At 39.7% G+C, this 16,475-nt stretch overlaps 1 protein-coding gene across 2 annotated transcripts; it reads right to left on the reverse strand.

Moving 5' to 3' along the window:
* Positions 1–60: 60 nt before the first annotated feature.
* Positions 61–16,004, reverse strand: snx27a (sorting nexin 27a). 2 transcript variants are annotated; one of them, XR_002273615.1, is made up of 14 exons: positions 15,499–16,004; positions 12,682–12,907; positions 12,274–12,466; positions 11,868–11,932; positions 11,061–11,165; positions 10,794–10,872; positions 10,349–10,512; positions 8,748–8,837; positions 7,867–8,016; positions 7,489–7,617; positions 6,967–7,026; positions 6,723–6,771; positions 192–271; positions 61–97 (listed from the first exon to the last, which is right to left on the reverse strand). XR_002273615.1 is itself a non-coding variant. In XM_020586017.1 (13 exons), the coding sequence occupies exons 1-13, from the start codon at positions 15,807–15,809 to the stop codon at positions 5,023–5,025; spliced, it is 1,692 nt and encodes a 563-aa protein (XP_020441673.1). In that variant the 5' UTR covers positions 15,810–16,002; the 3' UTR covers positions 1,995–5,022. The 2 variants fall into 2 exon arrangements, 1 of the variants encoding a protein (XP_020441673.1); XM_020586017.1 differs by lacking the exons at positions 61–97; positions 192–271 and adding an exon at positions 1,995–5,093 and having other exon boundaries at positions 15,499–16,002.
* Positions 16,005–16,475: the final 471 nt, after the last annotated feature.

The raw sequence follows: 16,475 nt of genomic DNA on the forward strand, positions 1-16,475 counted from the left end.
TTGGTTGCACAGTGTGTGTTAAGAGGCACAGTGGTTTTTGGTTTCAAAATGGCCTCACCTCAATATCCCAGCACTTCCCCATAGACTGCAACAGCTCCTGTTGAGAGTGAACAACACAACAATCTGTGCAGGATGTGACCATCAAAATGTCACTTCTCCCATGCCTCTGCCAGAATAATGTGCCTGCTGACCTTTGATTGGTGACCATGCTCCCGGCCAAGGGACCTGTTAGGCACTGTACATCACTCTTCCCTTTCCTACAGAGCTGGGGCTGTTTACAGGCAGAAAAATATGAAATATTAAAAAGGCTGGATAATAATCGGTGAATGCTAACTAGTGTCTACTCATCCAGCCTTTCTTTGGTCGACTGTCATTTGTTTACTTCCAAAAAGGCAGTGACACTTACTTACTTACGTACTTTTCCATTTATCTTAGATCTCTTCAAACTACTTAAACTGGAATAAGGAATGTTTCCTGCCAGGAAACTGTCACACCTGATCCTTGTCACAATCAGGTTGTACAGTGCAGTTAGAAGTGCTGAGAAAAACAAACATCACTTTCCAGTTGGCCTCAGCCTCATACCTTGTCATTCTGTACCAAATAATTATGCTCCTAAGTTAAGATTTGCCACCAAGTCAATATGAAATATATTTGCATAAATGCCTCCCACACATGCACATATTGCAGGACTCATTTCTCCTGAAAGGAGGCAGTCAAACACATTCTGACCTCTTCAAATTTAAGCTTATAAGGAGCACTTGCCCAAGCAAGTAATTGGTCCCAAATGAGCTTTATCACATTGTCTTTATAAGAGACCAACCTTGACAGTGGGTCCAGGTCCCACTGGACAGAGAATTCATACATTAACACAACCTCAGTGTTTTTATATTTTAACAGCTGGTTTAAAAAAAAAAAAAAAGCCTCCTTAACTCTAGTTCACATTTTAGCCAACAAAGAAAACAGTTCATTTTATATCCCGACACGGCAAATAAATGCAGACTAACAGGATTTTTTTCAATATATAACTTTATTTAAAATATTGTTACAATTTATTACTCTACACAACATTTCCAAAGCTTTGTTCATTTTTCGTATATTGGTTAGTAAACTGCCTGATTTTTTTTAAGCTATAAAAGTTCCCATTTTGTAGCTTAGTTCTACATCAGGTGTTAGTTGACGTCTTCAGGCGCTTAGCAAATGCAACACTGCTTCTCTTTTCAACAATTTGTTTCTAATCCCCCATACAGCTGCCCCCCCCCCCCACAAAAAAGTAATGATTGACGGTGGCTTTGCACACTATCATTTCCCCAATCTTTATAATTTTTGTTTAAATAAATAAAAGTTTATCTGGAAAAACAAGAGTGCATTTTGTCCAAAGGATATTCTTTTACATTTTAAAACAATTATTTACAGATTATGCTGAAAACAAACAAACAAACAAGGCCTATGTTTTTAATTAACGTTGCTGCTTGCTTGCTGTGGAAAAGCCCTGTGTTTAAAAGCATTGAACTGAAATGAATTACACAAAGGCTAACACTTTTAAACAGCACTTGCATCCACCCTTTATGTTAGTCACAGGTAGAACACAACAGCTGAAATGAGAAGCCAGCAGCTAATGCCCTCCGAGCTGAGTGTGCATTCCAGAGGTCGATGAACACCAAGTCTACACAAAATTGCTGATGAGACCAAAGCAGCAGCTCTGACTCAATCAAGTGTCAAAGGGAAGAGACTGACTGAGCAGCTACTGGAGTCTGAGCCTTGTGCCATAGAAGTCAAACAAACAGAAAAGATCTTATACACTACCTGCCGATGAGTGAAAATCAGTACTGATTTAGCTCACAAGACTTAGAAAACTGTAAAAACTGTTACTATAGCAACTGCATCATACCGTTGATCATTTCAGTGGTGGTTGTGATGAACACAAACTGAGTCTTGTGCACTCTACACATAAACATGTTAATTTTTTTAATTCTGCTGTCACCATGTTTGTTGTAGCACCACTGTTCTTTTTTTTTTTTTTTTTAGCTCTAAATCCCTGTGTGAAATTCAATGCTCATGTCATTACAAACTGTCCAGCATCTGAAACACAAACACAGGTCCACAGTACAGCATACACTGACAAACAAAAATGCAGGCCAACACCACAGAGACCTGCTTCTTGACATTCCTGTCATTTCTCTGCTTTTACCTAAATGTCATTTCTGCCATTTACCTCACTGACACCCAAAACAGACGACAACGGACAGAGCGCACATCTGCCTGTGATGAACACTGAACACTGATGACACCTTGCGCAGATGAGACAAACGGAAACACAAAAAACAGCAGCTTTCTAAAAGCCTATTCACAGCAGCACAAGCCACGGGGACACAGAACAAACACCAAAGAGTAAAAAACACTGCTTTGAATACATTATTGGGAGAAGCAAGTTAGCTGTCTGACAGGAATAATAGAAGAACAGAGGCACCACTGAGCATGTTGAGCCAACTTGGTGCTGCCACGGCAACCACATCCCCCTATGAAGTTGTGAGACCAACCTGGAAAGAGTAAGAGCAGAGGACTGACAAGCCAACACAAGCGTACACACACACACACACACACACACACACACACACACACACACACACACAAAATCTCCATCTGTCTCTCCCTCTACATTTAAAAAAATAATAAAAAAAATAACCATCATGGTTGAACAGCTCCAATCCATCTCTAAATTGGCTATTACTTTGGCTGTCACAATGACCTTCCAACAGTCTTCCCATTGCAGCCTCTATCTTTTGTGTGTATATTTAAAACACACAGTATGCTACTACAGTGTGGTATGAATTGCTGTAGATTGTTGTATAACCAAGGTCTGCCCTCAGAGGCAACAACAAATAAGATACCTTGCATTGTTGCCCTTAATTTTGTAAAGTTACAAAGAGTAGCAGAGAGACAGGTGTGTGTATGTTATGCTGATAAAGCCTGTGAATGGTTATGAATGTTAGCTAGACAACAGAGGGACAGCTCCCATTTGTCTCCATCTGTCTAGCGTCTCCGCTGTCAAACGAATACAAAACCCCATCTTCATTTTCTGGCTCTCACACCAACAGCTCATCAGACACGTCTAATCTGAGCCTAAACCTAATCAGCAATGTCAATGATAAACATAGAGGACACACACGAGCATGTTTCAAGTGACTGAAAGCAAATTATGACTAAACCTAGGCATGAAATACACATTTTTATCAAACTGTAAGCTGAGCCCAACCATTTAAAAAAAAAAAAAATCATTAAAGTTTAACTAGTACACTAAAGGTCAGTATGAATAAAAAAATAAATAAATAAAAACAGATTCAGGTTTTTGGTAGCGGCAAAAAAACAACTAAAAGGACAAGAATAAGTTGGCAATCAGTCGACAAACTACTAGCCCTTGGCAGGATAAACAAAACTTTAGACAAAACTAGTACATTTATGCATCCCATCTCTATTCAGATAGAATTTTTTTTAAATCAACATGCAAGCCTGCTTTTTACACACTTTAAGACAGATGTTTTGAACCCATCACCATTGTGCGAAATGCTGCTTAAAGACCAAAACTGTGTAAATAACTATGCATCAGGTAATGCTGTAGTCATTTAGGCGCAATGAGAGGCATACAGCTGTCTTTATTCCTGTATACGGTATGTTAACGACTGTGGTTGTAGTTACACAGCTTCATTCACCATCTATGCCATGTACAACACACACACACACACACTTGCCCATCTGTCCTCCTGACACAGTTAACAGACAGGCTGCAGAGCAGTAATACTTCGGTGAGTTACAGAGCCCAAGGGGATCACTCTTTAAGAAGCTCTGTAGAAAATTGATTTCTGCTCCAAACCTACTGTTATGCTACATCTCTTATACTCTGCTGCCTCCTGCTGCCCGTTCAGAAAACTGCAGATCAACAGACCCGCACTCAAAAACGCTCTTCTCCCATCTGCATATTCATAATCTGTCGGTCAGATTCCCTGTGTAGAATGTGACATTTCATAACCATCAATTATTTGTTCAAGTACTCGTCCCTGCACAGCAATGAGAAAGCACCTTCCTTTCAGCTTCTAAGCTCTGCACAATCACCACAAGCAAATACTTGCGAGGAGGATAAATACCCAGACAAACATCGTTTTGAATAGTGTGGGTTACACCAGAAGACAAGGTGAAAAATGGAGACGAGTTAGACCAGCCTGAATGCAATTCAGTTAGTGTTCCACTATGTTAGATCAAGAAACCAATTGTTATAGGTGTTATATTAATCTATATTTTATCAGAAGACACTGTTAAACATACACATAATTATGAACATGTGCCCTCACATCAGTTTTCAGATAATTACATTTGTGTCACTTATGTTTTCTGACAGAATATCTGAGCTCACAGATAGAAAATATTTTTCTGTTTATGCCCACCATCAGTGTAAAGTGTGAATCTTCTCTCTTCATCACCAACTGTGAAAGAAGTGAAAATCCCATTTTTCTGTGTTCCTCCCATATTTTCATCTCAATCATTCTCCGTCAGCTTCAGATCAAGCTTCAGACCAAGTCGATCATCACAATCCCATCCTGGGTGTCGGCTCCCTCGTCACGTGGTGTTGCATCAAGGTGCTCCTTTTGTGCAGATGGTGCCACAGAGCTGTTGTAACCACCAAGTCACACACTGTATGCATCTGTTAGATCTCAACCAGTGGCAAGAAGGTGCACATGTCCTGCCCACATCACAGGGCGGATGCATGGAGGAAATCAACAGATATGCTATGGAGATCTAGTAAATGACATGAAAGTTGGCTTCCATTATTTTCTTTCACTGGTCTTCTTGCTGTGCGTATCCCTGGGCTTGGCTAAATGTGACTATTCCAAATTGGTCACTTTCAGTTTGTTTTCGGGGCATGGGCCACCTTAGCCTGTCACTCAGTTCTGTGTTTTTCGATGGGCGCTCTCTGGGGTGGCTGTGATGATGCAAGTGGACCAGTTCTAGTTTGAACAATGACCAAGGGTTTTAGGAAGTTGCAATCTCCCCCCCTAGGTGGCGCCATCCCTTCTGCTGTGTCTCCAGAGGAGGCAGATACTCTGGAACACAGAGAGACAGCTCAGGGAACAAGTCTGAATGATGGGCTTTTTGCACACATCATGTGACTTATGAAAATGTTGACAAAGAAGTCAGTGTATCTCAGCAACAGTGTCACTGGGACCCCTGAATTTCTACTTTCCCTTTGTAGCATGCCTTATGAATGGACGTTTCTTCTCAGTCATGCACTAGTTGCTCATCCACATACTGGTATAGTTTTCCCTCAACATACATTATTGTCAAGTATTGCTGCAGCTGCCTCAGAATTTCTATAAAATGTCTTGACAACTCTGCATAGGGGCTTTTAATTCTAAATGACAAATACAGGAAGTGGATACACTTTGAGACACCTTGATTTATGTGAGAGGGAGAGGGAGAGAGAAAAAGAAAGAAGAGGGAGAACAGTAGATTCACAGAGATAACGTTAAGTTAGATTTTATAGTTTAACCTGAACTACTTTTCAGACACAATTTGTCCAAATTCCCTGGAAATTCACACCCCTTACCCCCTACTGCCTCAAAAAGTAACATTATTGCCTCGTCGTAAATCGCATGTCAAAATAAAAGGCATGACCATCCCTTTCCAATGATGCTAGCATACTTGCTAGTCTGTGACACTAACACTAATAATGTATTATGGTTTTGAAATGACATAAAATAGTCCTGACTGTGCTGGGGGATAAAAGAAAACATCTATTGATATCTACTTATTGATATCTACTAAGTCTGTTGTGCAATCAAATTTCACTTTTTAAAATATTTTTTAATTACATAAGCCTACTGATATTCACTTTGATCACTGGATACTACGTGCGGGCTCCATGTACAACAAACCCCTTTCCCCCAGCTGCTGGGAAAAAAAGAAAAAAAAAAAATCCTACAGTAAACACTGTTGTAGTGCTGGTCTTGTGCCATCTCACATAGTTTCAACTTCCCCCTTAACGTCTGGGTCTCTTAGAGACTGCTCCAACAGTAGCTCACAGGTCTATGCAGCTAAGCGTTGTTTTTTTTTTTTTTTTTTCATATTTCATAAATACACCATGTCTTCTCACAGTAATTTGATAGGACTGGAGGAGACTTTGTTCTCTGCTAAGTTGTAAAGTACATTACAAAGCTCTAGAAAACGCAACATTTTCTCTACTTCGCAGTTTCCCGTTGACTTTGTTCGGCTCCTTTTGATGCAACAGGAGCTGCACAGAGATAATAAAACAATACAAGCGTACGAACACTCCTTTCCTGGGGCCAGGGGTAATTTAATGTCACTGAACTAAAGTTACTTGTAAATTACTAAAGAATTCAATAGTTGAAATTCTCTCCCTGCCTTTGCCTTTTTAGCTTTGCCAGACATTTAGCATAATTCAATGTTTGATGGGTACTGTCATTCATTCAAAGCACCACTCAGTACCATGTCTGAATACACATTTTAATTAGGGCAAATCATAAAGAAATCTAGTCTCAGTTACCTTTTTGTACCTGCCTTCTACTGAAGAAGGCAGTTATGCTGTAATGTCGGTTTCTCAGCCATGGGAATTTTTTAAAGTTAGGAATAAACTTATTTTTGAGGTATCTTTCAAAGTGCAAAGGCTTTGTGTTATTTTTGCATTTAGAACAAAATAACCTTGTGCTCCTTACCACTGTTACTGCAGTTTTTGTTGTCTTTGTCAGATGCCTCTTCCTCAACCTGACATAAAAAAAACAAAGAAAAAATAAATCAGGACAGGAAATGTACGCAACATGTTTTTAAACAAAAGCCTGAAGAAAACATGTTATTGGCTTATTGTATTTGTTAAAAAAAAAACGCAACATGTTTAGATTTTCAAACTTGGCATCAAGTCAAGAACTTCCCATAATGAAAGAGGAAAGGAGTGGTCCTTACCTGTTTCCGCCACTTCAGCTCACAAAAGACACGTTCAAAGCACTCGTGCATGTAGTTAAACTGGGGGGGAAGCAAAAAGAATTATTCAGCCTCACAGTACACCACAACCAGCCTGCAAAGTCTCAGAGACAAGTTATGTTAGTATGATTTGTATTTCTTTCTTCTTACTACTAATTTGATTCCATGTAAAGATGTGTTGAATATTAAATCACAAGCAAACAGGTGCAAAATAAAGGAAAACCCAAAATAAAGACTCTTAGCCAGAACAGCTTCAATGCACTTTAACTGTGATTCTCAAGTCTCTGGAACTCTAAATTGGACACCATTCTTCCAAAAGATATTCTCTCAATTGGTGTTTTTCTTTTGTCACCCTTCTGTATCCATTACTTACAACAACTTTTTCATCTTAAAATTACAAACACATTCACTATAAAACTGTTAATTCTAACAAAGTGAGTACACAAATCATTTTAAAAGCCTGCAGGATGCATCAAACAGCAGCACAGGTTCATGGGCACTGACGTATGGAGTGAAGATCTTGACCCAGCGAGGTTTCTTCTCTCCTCTGGCATACTCGAAGCAGAAAGCCATGCCCTCCTCGTCAGTGTCCCACCGCTGCATCTCCCCCCACTCAAAAGCAATCACCTGGTTCTGAGGGAGGCAGAATTGACAGCAGGTAAGCCTTGTGCATTAGCTTAACCCGTTTGATTCTCAACTCGATATTTGGGAAAATTATACAAATTATGTTATTATGTATGTTACAGCCAAAAGTGTGTATCATGGAACAATCATTACATTAAAATAATATATCCATACTTTTACCAAATGGTAAAAAGCAAACTGCCTGTCTCAAACAGTGATAAGCTGGATTTTCTACTCGTACTGAATTTCCACACTCACCTCCAGCGTACCATCCTCAGTGCAAGCATGCAGCTTGAAGTGACAGATGCTGATAGCGGTGATAACGTGTCCTTTCCTCCTGGAGTCGCAGGAGCAGTGGGGGAACACCACCTCATTGTAGCCCTCACATGTCCGCAACAGGCTCAGATACTAACAGACAGGTATTACAGAGCACACAATATTACTACTACTTTAAGTAAACAGATTAGGTAGATAAATGTGGTGGCAGGAGAACGGAGAAACCAAATTTACAAAAATGTAACTGTTAAGCTGTGAAAACTGGCTTAAAGTTTAACTTTCCAGTTTATTCAACAAGAAATGATGCAATAATGTTCAGTTTGAGTCAGAATTACAAATAGTTACTTCAGACATAATGATGTACCACTATGAGTAACAATTTCTCCTTTTATTGCATTATACTGAGATATCGCTAGAGCCACTGTCCTCTGTGTTTTTCAGGTAAATTTGAACCTTGGACCCTCCACGTGGTTCTTTTTTAGTCCCAGGAAACAAACCAGGTTTCTACATGAATATTTCTAAAATTTGATACTGCTTAACATTTGGAACAATCATATCACTGAAGTGCATGTCAACAAGTGTCACTTTTAAATTCCTTTATCTAAAGCTGCTCTTTAAAAGCTAGGAAATGTTAAGCTGGGTGGCTACAAAGTAATGAATGCAATTTGAATTTACATGCAAAAGTCCTCACAACGACTTTTTCAGTTAATGTTCTACAAATATTCAAATAATCTCTGTTGATACCACACAGAGTTTTATAAGTGTGAAAGGCCTTCTTCCCTTTTTGTTCACTTTTATTTGGTAATGTTTTGGAGATGCCCCCACCCCCCACCCCCCAACAAAGACTGGTCTGTGGGACTGACCGTGGCCATCTTGTGCTGCTCTGCCAGTTTCTGCAGCTGGTAGGATTTGTCCTCTGTTTTTATGAATCCCTTCTTCACATCATCCAATGCCTAGAGATTCACAATGAGGGGTGGGGGGGTGGCATGAAGAGATACAACACCATTTATCACTTGATGTCACAGAACAAAAATTACTACCCATTACAAACGTTTAGCAAAATGATCACCAATAGCTGCAATAAGCTACTGAACACACATTAAAGTGGTAATAACTGATATTTGTACTGTAATAATGTACTTAACAATGTGAAAGGGGCCACTCATAGTGACAAACCTACAGAGAATGTTCGCCTGGATATTCAGGAACTTTATAATAATTTCCAGCTCAATGCTTAGTTGTCTGATCCACAACATTACTAAGTGGTTCACTCATACTGCTTTCACAGCTTCATTTTCAGTCACAGCAGACATAGTAAACAACTAGCTGGTAAGCACAGTGGGGCATTTAGCAGCCAGACAAACCCTCAGGGGTTGGCAGTGATCAAAAACAGAGCGACCACTAGATTTACATTCACCAGGTGGTCAGAAACAACTCCATGTGAATGACAATGCTGCTCTGTAACTGCTGGATGCGTAATAGACCAAGTTATTGTAAGTTTAATTATTCAGGATAGATTTGCTTTCATGCTTGCCAGGACTGCAAGCATTAGATGTGCTGATTTTTCTAGTCGAAGTCACTGCGGTGGGTCACTGCGGAACCACACATGCCTAAAATGCTTCAGGAACCTTAACAGTTCAGCGGACAGGCTGCTATTTTTTGTGCATTTACATGAGAGGACTATTATTTTCCAGTTCACTCTTTCAGTTGTGGAATAGTTTCTCTAGCTAGTAGAATATCATTGCTCTCTGTTTCCCTGATTAAGTACAGCCTGTATGTGGATACATTTCCAAGTACTAGACCATTTGTTTTACATTCAGGATGTCATGTACAAGAGCTTCTTGTTGGTAATAGATATATTGTTTAGGACGTGGGTTAAAATTTTGGTCAAAGGTAAGAGTACATCTCTAGGTCTGGAAGAGTCACCAAAAACAGCAAGATGACAAAATTATTTGCCAAAACATTCCCAGCTGGCAAAAATTCATCTTCCAGTAAGCCAGGGTTTGTTCACGTTTATGTGAAAGCATGTTTGAAAAGTAGCCTTAGAGAACACAAAACCTTTAAATCATTATAACGTTGGTCTAATAAGTTGGGCAGTCATAAATTGCTCTGTAATCATACTGTGTTTAAATAACCTCATGGATTAATGAGTTTGTGTTTATACTAACTGAGGTAAAAGCAATTTTTTAACTGTAGAAATAATTACTATATCAAGAAATGGAAGATTCTTAGACCTGTGTAGTGTACATAGTTAAGAGTAAAAGAGTAGTTTAATAATCTTCCCTGATTATTTAAATTTCCCTTATGGGAGAAATGATTCATGAACAAAAATGCTGACTTCTACACCATACTGCAACTCAAAATTGTATGCAGACACTTGGAGAGGGGAAAAACAGAACAGAAGATCACATATTATGCTGAGTTCCTGAGTCCATGATAAGTGTGATTTGATTGTTGTTATTACCTGGTGAAAGCAGTAGTGCAAGGCCAGTGGGTTGTCTCTGAGCAACTCTTCTTCCTGAAAGCTGAACAACCATTTGTGGAGCGCCAAGCAAGTCCCTGGCACTGCTGACGTGTAGTTCTGCACATAAAGTTTGTGGGGAAACTCGTTCGGGGCCAGCTTTCGTACTGCACCAAAACAACAACAACAACAACAAAAAAAACAGAAAAGAAAGGGGTGAGGGTTGTCTGTGTCATTAAAAGATTTTATTCTAACATGTAGCAAATTACCTGCCTATACTTTTCATATCCCTGCACATACCCCTAGGATCCAATGATTTAAAACTCACCAGATGGGTGATTTAAGTCTTTAAGACAGTTTTTAAAAGTACACATGTATTCCTTCCAGATAATGTGAAAATTTTCTGTGAAACCTTTACTCACACATCAAACACACACAAGGTTCTTACCAAAGGAGTGATTGATGACTTCAAAAAGGGCAAAGTAGCTTGCCATAATACTGTCCATTCCAACCTTCAGCACTAATGCCTATAGGGGAAGCATTATAGAGTGAGTTATGTAAAAACACTGTCTGAGAGTGTCTATTGAACCAAACCAGGAGTGTTTATCTTTGAATAAAATAAAAAGCACAACTCAGACATGCAAACAATATCACAATACCCTGTACAATGCAGTTGTTTGGCAGCACCACACCAGCAGATGTCACATGGTCTTACCTGGTATACCTGGTCTGTTGTGCTGTTCTTGCGCACTCTGACAGAGATGGTGGTCTTGTCTGGCAGGGCTATCCGCAGTTCTACATCTGTCACGCCATTGTAGTTCTGCACAATGAAGCAAAACATAACAAGAACAGCTAAAGAGCTGCACTGTAGGGATGTATATATGTTGCACTGTGCTTGTATAAATGTGCATGTACTTGTTCTGCATTACTAGTTTTATTTAACCTTTATTTGAGATGAAGATCTCTTTTTTAAGGGAGACCTGGCCCAGTAAATACTTTCAGATTTTAAAAATACATCAGACAAACAAAAAACTTAAGTCAGAACTATTACAATCTGTAAGAGGACCTCCCAACTGTGTTTCTGTAAGTGCAGAATTACATCAGTAGTACTGTATTTGTTTTGCCGTTACAATTTCTTAAAACAATACCAAGGCAATGCAATTAACTACTTAACTAATTTCAGGACTGGAAGACATTCCAGCTAGCTACTTTCATACAATGAAACTTGACTACCACAGGTTTTGTTGGTTAAATAAATACATTTAGAAATGAATTACATTACATAACTGGGAAAAACATCAGATACATAATAAACAACATACTGTGGTGCTGTTCACTGTGCAGATGCCCCGGCTCACAAAAACATGTACATCAGAGAAGGTTTTGAAAGATTTGCAAAAACATTTACATTCAATGATACAACTTTACAAAGCTTAGAATCAAAAAATAATAATCTGAAAAATACAGCTACATCCTAATTTAGAATAATCAATATCAGAACAGCAATAAATAAGATGCATACCTCATCTGATTCCGAGAGAAACTCCTGCATGATGTCACTCTCCCCAATCACCCGCACAGAGCAGACTACACACAAGCACAATGTGAGATTGAGAGAAATAGTCAAGATCAAAACAAATCAAATCAACAAAAGGACAGTTAAATGTCACTTTGCCTGTAGTAGTGTTCAGATTTACAGCATCTTCCATTGGCCTATTTTCTATCCTAACTACCTGATTTCTGCACATGTACGTTAAGCTAATCCTTCTTTCGTTTTATTTTTTGTTTTATTTCTTTGCATTGTGGATTTTGGTGGTTCTAAACAGCCTGAATGTCTGACTTTGAAAATTGAGCTGTAATTCGTTGCCCATGTTACAAATTAAACACATGTGCACTTATGCACTGGTGACCTTTAGGAATCAGTCTACCTCGCTCAAGATATTCCTCCAAGCCTCTACGGCGAGCATCCAGCTGCTGTTCGGACATGGAGAAAGGCCATTTCCCAGGAAGCTTTGGGAAGTTGAAGTTGGAAAACTCCCTCTTGAGGTTCTGATGCAAGATGGCAAACTCCCGGTAGCGCTTTGAACACAGCTGCCTACCTGACATGTATACATTGTACACCTAAAGCCATTGAAACAAAAACAAAACAGCATTAGAGAAGAACAGAGTGACGAGTCTACTTCCAAAAAATGTTCGATATCATAACGGTAAAACAAACATTTTGTACTATAAAGCTATAAAACGTCTACCTATATGAGAGAAGTTGTGATGGCAGCCACAAGAAGCTGTTTCCAAAGAGAAAAAAAGGTAATGTTTCCAATCTGCAATGCACTCACCACAAACCTCTCCGAGTGCTGCTCTACATGTTTGTATGTGGGAATGGAAATGGGCACGGCCTGCTTGTCACTGTAGTCATAGTTGGGTTGGACATCCTCTCCTCCTTCCAATCCATCAGCCTCCTGAGGTGGAACAGACAGCACAGCCAGGACCAGCTCCTTCTCCCCTGCACGGATCAGGTCCACTACCTGCTTATGAGTGGCACCTTCCACGCTCACCCCATTACTGAAGGGAACATGAGAGCAACAGAAAGATGGAGAAGGAAGAGAAAGAAGGTGAATTCAGTTTTTAAAAATTTCCCCTCCACTGCTTTTTTCATGAAATCATACAGGAAAGAAACCAGTCAGTTGAGATTGTGGAAAAATCTTTTACAGTGCTTACATACTGCTGTCTTTTACTGCATATGATAATTCATACTCGGAAAGTAGAACTGAAGTGACATTCATTATAAGCTGATTAGTTTGAAACCTTGTGATTTCACCTGCATGGTTTTGCAATTTGTGACTTTGTCATATATTTCATCATTGACGATTTCTTAGCAATTGTGTTAAAATATCTTCTTGTCCCGTGAATCCAATATTGCGTATCATCTAATCTCGTGAGCCAAGTGTATTGTCACACCCCTAGTGAGTGATCACTTCTATAAAAGGTAACCTGAAGCCAGGCTGTGGTACTAAAAAGGAGCTGTTGGTCTGCTGTGACTAAATGATTGCAACTGATCATGGACACACTGAATTTTATCACTGATAAAGTGCAGATAGCTCACATCACAACTGATAGCTGACCCATTTAATGAGGCATAGCATTTTAGCAATATGCAAATATGTTTCCTGAATGCTGTCCTATGTGTGGTATTGTCATTGTTTTTTTTTCTTCATTGATAAACAAAGTGTTTGGGGTGCTGAGTAACCAGGTCAGCTCTAATGTCTTCATTTCCTTTGGTGCTGTGAGATACCTCCCTTCCTGGCTTTGCTGAGGCCAGATGGCACCAGCATCAGGTGTCTGCCAATCTTACTATGTGAAACAGTAGGACAGGCACATGGAAGGAGGTAGCAAACATAGGTCTGTCCACTATGACACATCTCCATTGGAGCTCACAATCATGTAACTGTCTAATATAATAGATAGGCAACAAATGTGCGTGCAGTGAAAAGTAAAGTAAACAACATGAGATGAGGAGAGAAGGACTATTGTGGGAATGGATGTTGACATGACAGCATTCCTCTGGGTTGCTGAACTGAAAAGCAAAACTGGGAGTATGACAAAAAAAACAAAAAAAAACAAAAAAAAAAAACAGAAACACAGCAACGCCTACCAAAAAGGTGTCTCCACTGTTAAACAGCACCAAAGGGAGCTGGGAGAATTAGGCGAAGCCAGAAATAAAGCAGCGTTAACTCCGAAGCAGGGCTGAAACTATTTGGTTATCAGCTATTTACATGATCAATTAATTTAGTAAATATGTTTTGATGAAATATTTTAGACTGTTAAAGTTTCCTTTCCATGCTGACATGTAATATACTCTACCAGATGATAATTTTGAGTGTCTGCAAAGTGTTCAAGCTAGTTAATAAGTCACATGATAAGTATTGCTCCTGTCCTATGACCAGAGAGAGATTTAGCTGTTAAAATGGAGAAAACTGAGTGGTTAAACATTTTTGATGCCTCAGCAAGGAGCAGTAACACTGTTCCCTATTTTCTGTTCCTCTTCCCCCTTATTCTAAATTCAGTGATTGACTGGTGCTCATGTGAACATCTTTTCACTGCTCAAATCTTGACTTTTGACAAGGCAACAAATACAAACGTCTAAACATATAACTGTACTAGGTGTATACAGGTATTCAGTAACATGGGTATTCAGTAACAATTAGTTCCTTATAGGCTTTCCAGCATTTCCACTTAATATCTGGGTAAAGGCTTACAGCAAGAGAACCACTGATAATTTGGTTTAATCATAGAGGTTGACATATAGCATGTCTGTAAATATGAACTGAAGGAGGCCCTGTGAGGACAGTCTCTTTAAATTGACTGTTATATGTTACAGCACGTTAAAAGTTAAAAGCTATAAGAGAGTTTGAACAATTACGTGACTGTCATTTCCTAGCATGTCACGTGTGTGATCTAACAAAAAACACTTTTAAAGAGAGGTCCAGGAGCCAGCCACATACGTCAAAACCACCCAAAGACAATGAAATCAATAAAGGACGAAAACAACAGGCAGCATCTAAAACGGTCCCATGTAAACAGCATGGCTAGTTAGGCTAGCGTGTAAAGCAGGTCTCTCATCAAGACAAGACGTGCATCCATTCACATCACTGTAGATGCTGCATCTGAGGGACAACACTGCCATTCACCGTTTTCGTAGAGGGCCAAAATATACATATCCGATATTTTGTATACCACATTACAAAGTCAACAAGGCTGTCAATAAAATTTCTAAGAACTAGTATGCTGAGGCACTCACTGCGCCAAGGGTTGGCTAAACAAGACGTTAGCTACCTGGCTCGCTGGCTAGCTAAAGCTAATCAACATGCACAGTCTTGTCCCAACTTATGTAAGCTGGTTAGCTAGTTAGCAAAGTCCATGGCGTTAGCGTGTTAAAGGTACATCCTTAAATGTTTAGTTAGGTACAAATGGACATAAACTGGACAGAAAACTGGTTAGCTAGTTAAACCATTACTTTTATTGTCACAACATAAGTGACGTATCGTTATAACTTGAAGACCGCTAACGTCAACACATGCTTGAAATTTGATCCGCTACAGCTAGCCTCACTTGCTAATTCCGTGGTTTAACTGGACGGAGAGAACCTGACTTACACCGCCAGGATTCTGTCACCCTTGGCTATTCCAGCTCGGTCTGCCGCACCTCCGGGCAAAACAGCACTGACATGCTGAAGAGGAGCGTAGAGTTCCCCGTTGATGCTCCGAAGCTGCCCTCCTTCGCTAACTTGACCGCGAACATTGAAACCGTAGCCAGACTCGGACTTAACAATCCTCACTATCCGTGGACCTGACGTTACTGTCGCTGCGTTGTGGCCCGTAGTGCTCGCGGACGAACCGATAACTGGACCGTTACGGGATGCTGAAGGAAGACTCGACCGAGTTTCATCGTCTCCTACATCCGCCATCTTATCCAAAGACCCTACCCCCCTCCAGTCAGTGTCTTTTAGCAAATTCAAAACAACACTCGAGCTCCGTCTCTCAATAACGGCACGGACCGACTGTTGTTGATAACCCGCCCCTCAGTAGCGTCACGAGACATGGCCTCACCACGTGACCTCCCGGGGGCGTCACCAAAAGTGTGGTCGCATGTTTTCAATGCAGCTACTTCAACGTTACAAATCTTGATTGTTGCAGACCACGTCACAGTAAATCACTGTCAGTTTCAAATCCCCATTTTTCCTGTGTGGCCTTCAGAGCAACTGACAATTTATTACTAGTCTATACACTGCTAAACACTGCTTTATTTTATATTACCTTGTGTAATTTATCTAAATTAGTGTGTGCAATCGTGTGCAATAAAGATGCTGATTGTTTATTTGACTAATTCTTTTAGTTTTAAAACAGGTAGCTGTAATGTGTGAATGTACCTGCTCTGTATTTGGGAAGAATGAAAATTTTCAGGTTGTCAGCCCTCCAGACGGGATTAGCCTACTCAGTGTCAAATCAAAGATGGAAAATCTTTTTTAAGTAATGCAACAATACTTGGTTTAAAAGCTTAAATCTTACTCAGAATTTTACTTTAAAAAACTATAGTGAGTAAAAAAGTACAAAATAAAAGCATTAATTTGTTT

The sequence above is a fragment of the Monopterus albus genome, unplaced genomic scaffold, assembly GCF_001952655.1.
Source record: "Monopterus albus unplaced genomic scaffold, M_albus_1.0 scaffold393.1, whole genome shotgun sequence".
In the NCBI taxonomy this organism is placed as follows: Eukaryota; Metazoa; Chordata; class Actinopteri; order Synbranchiformes; family Synbranchidae; genus Monopterus; species Monopterus albus.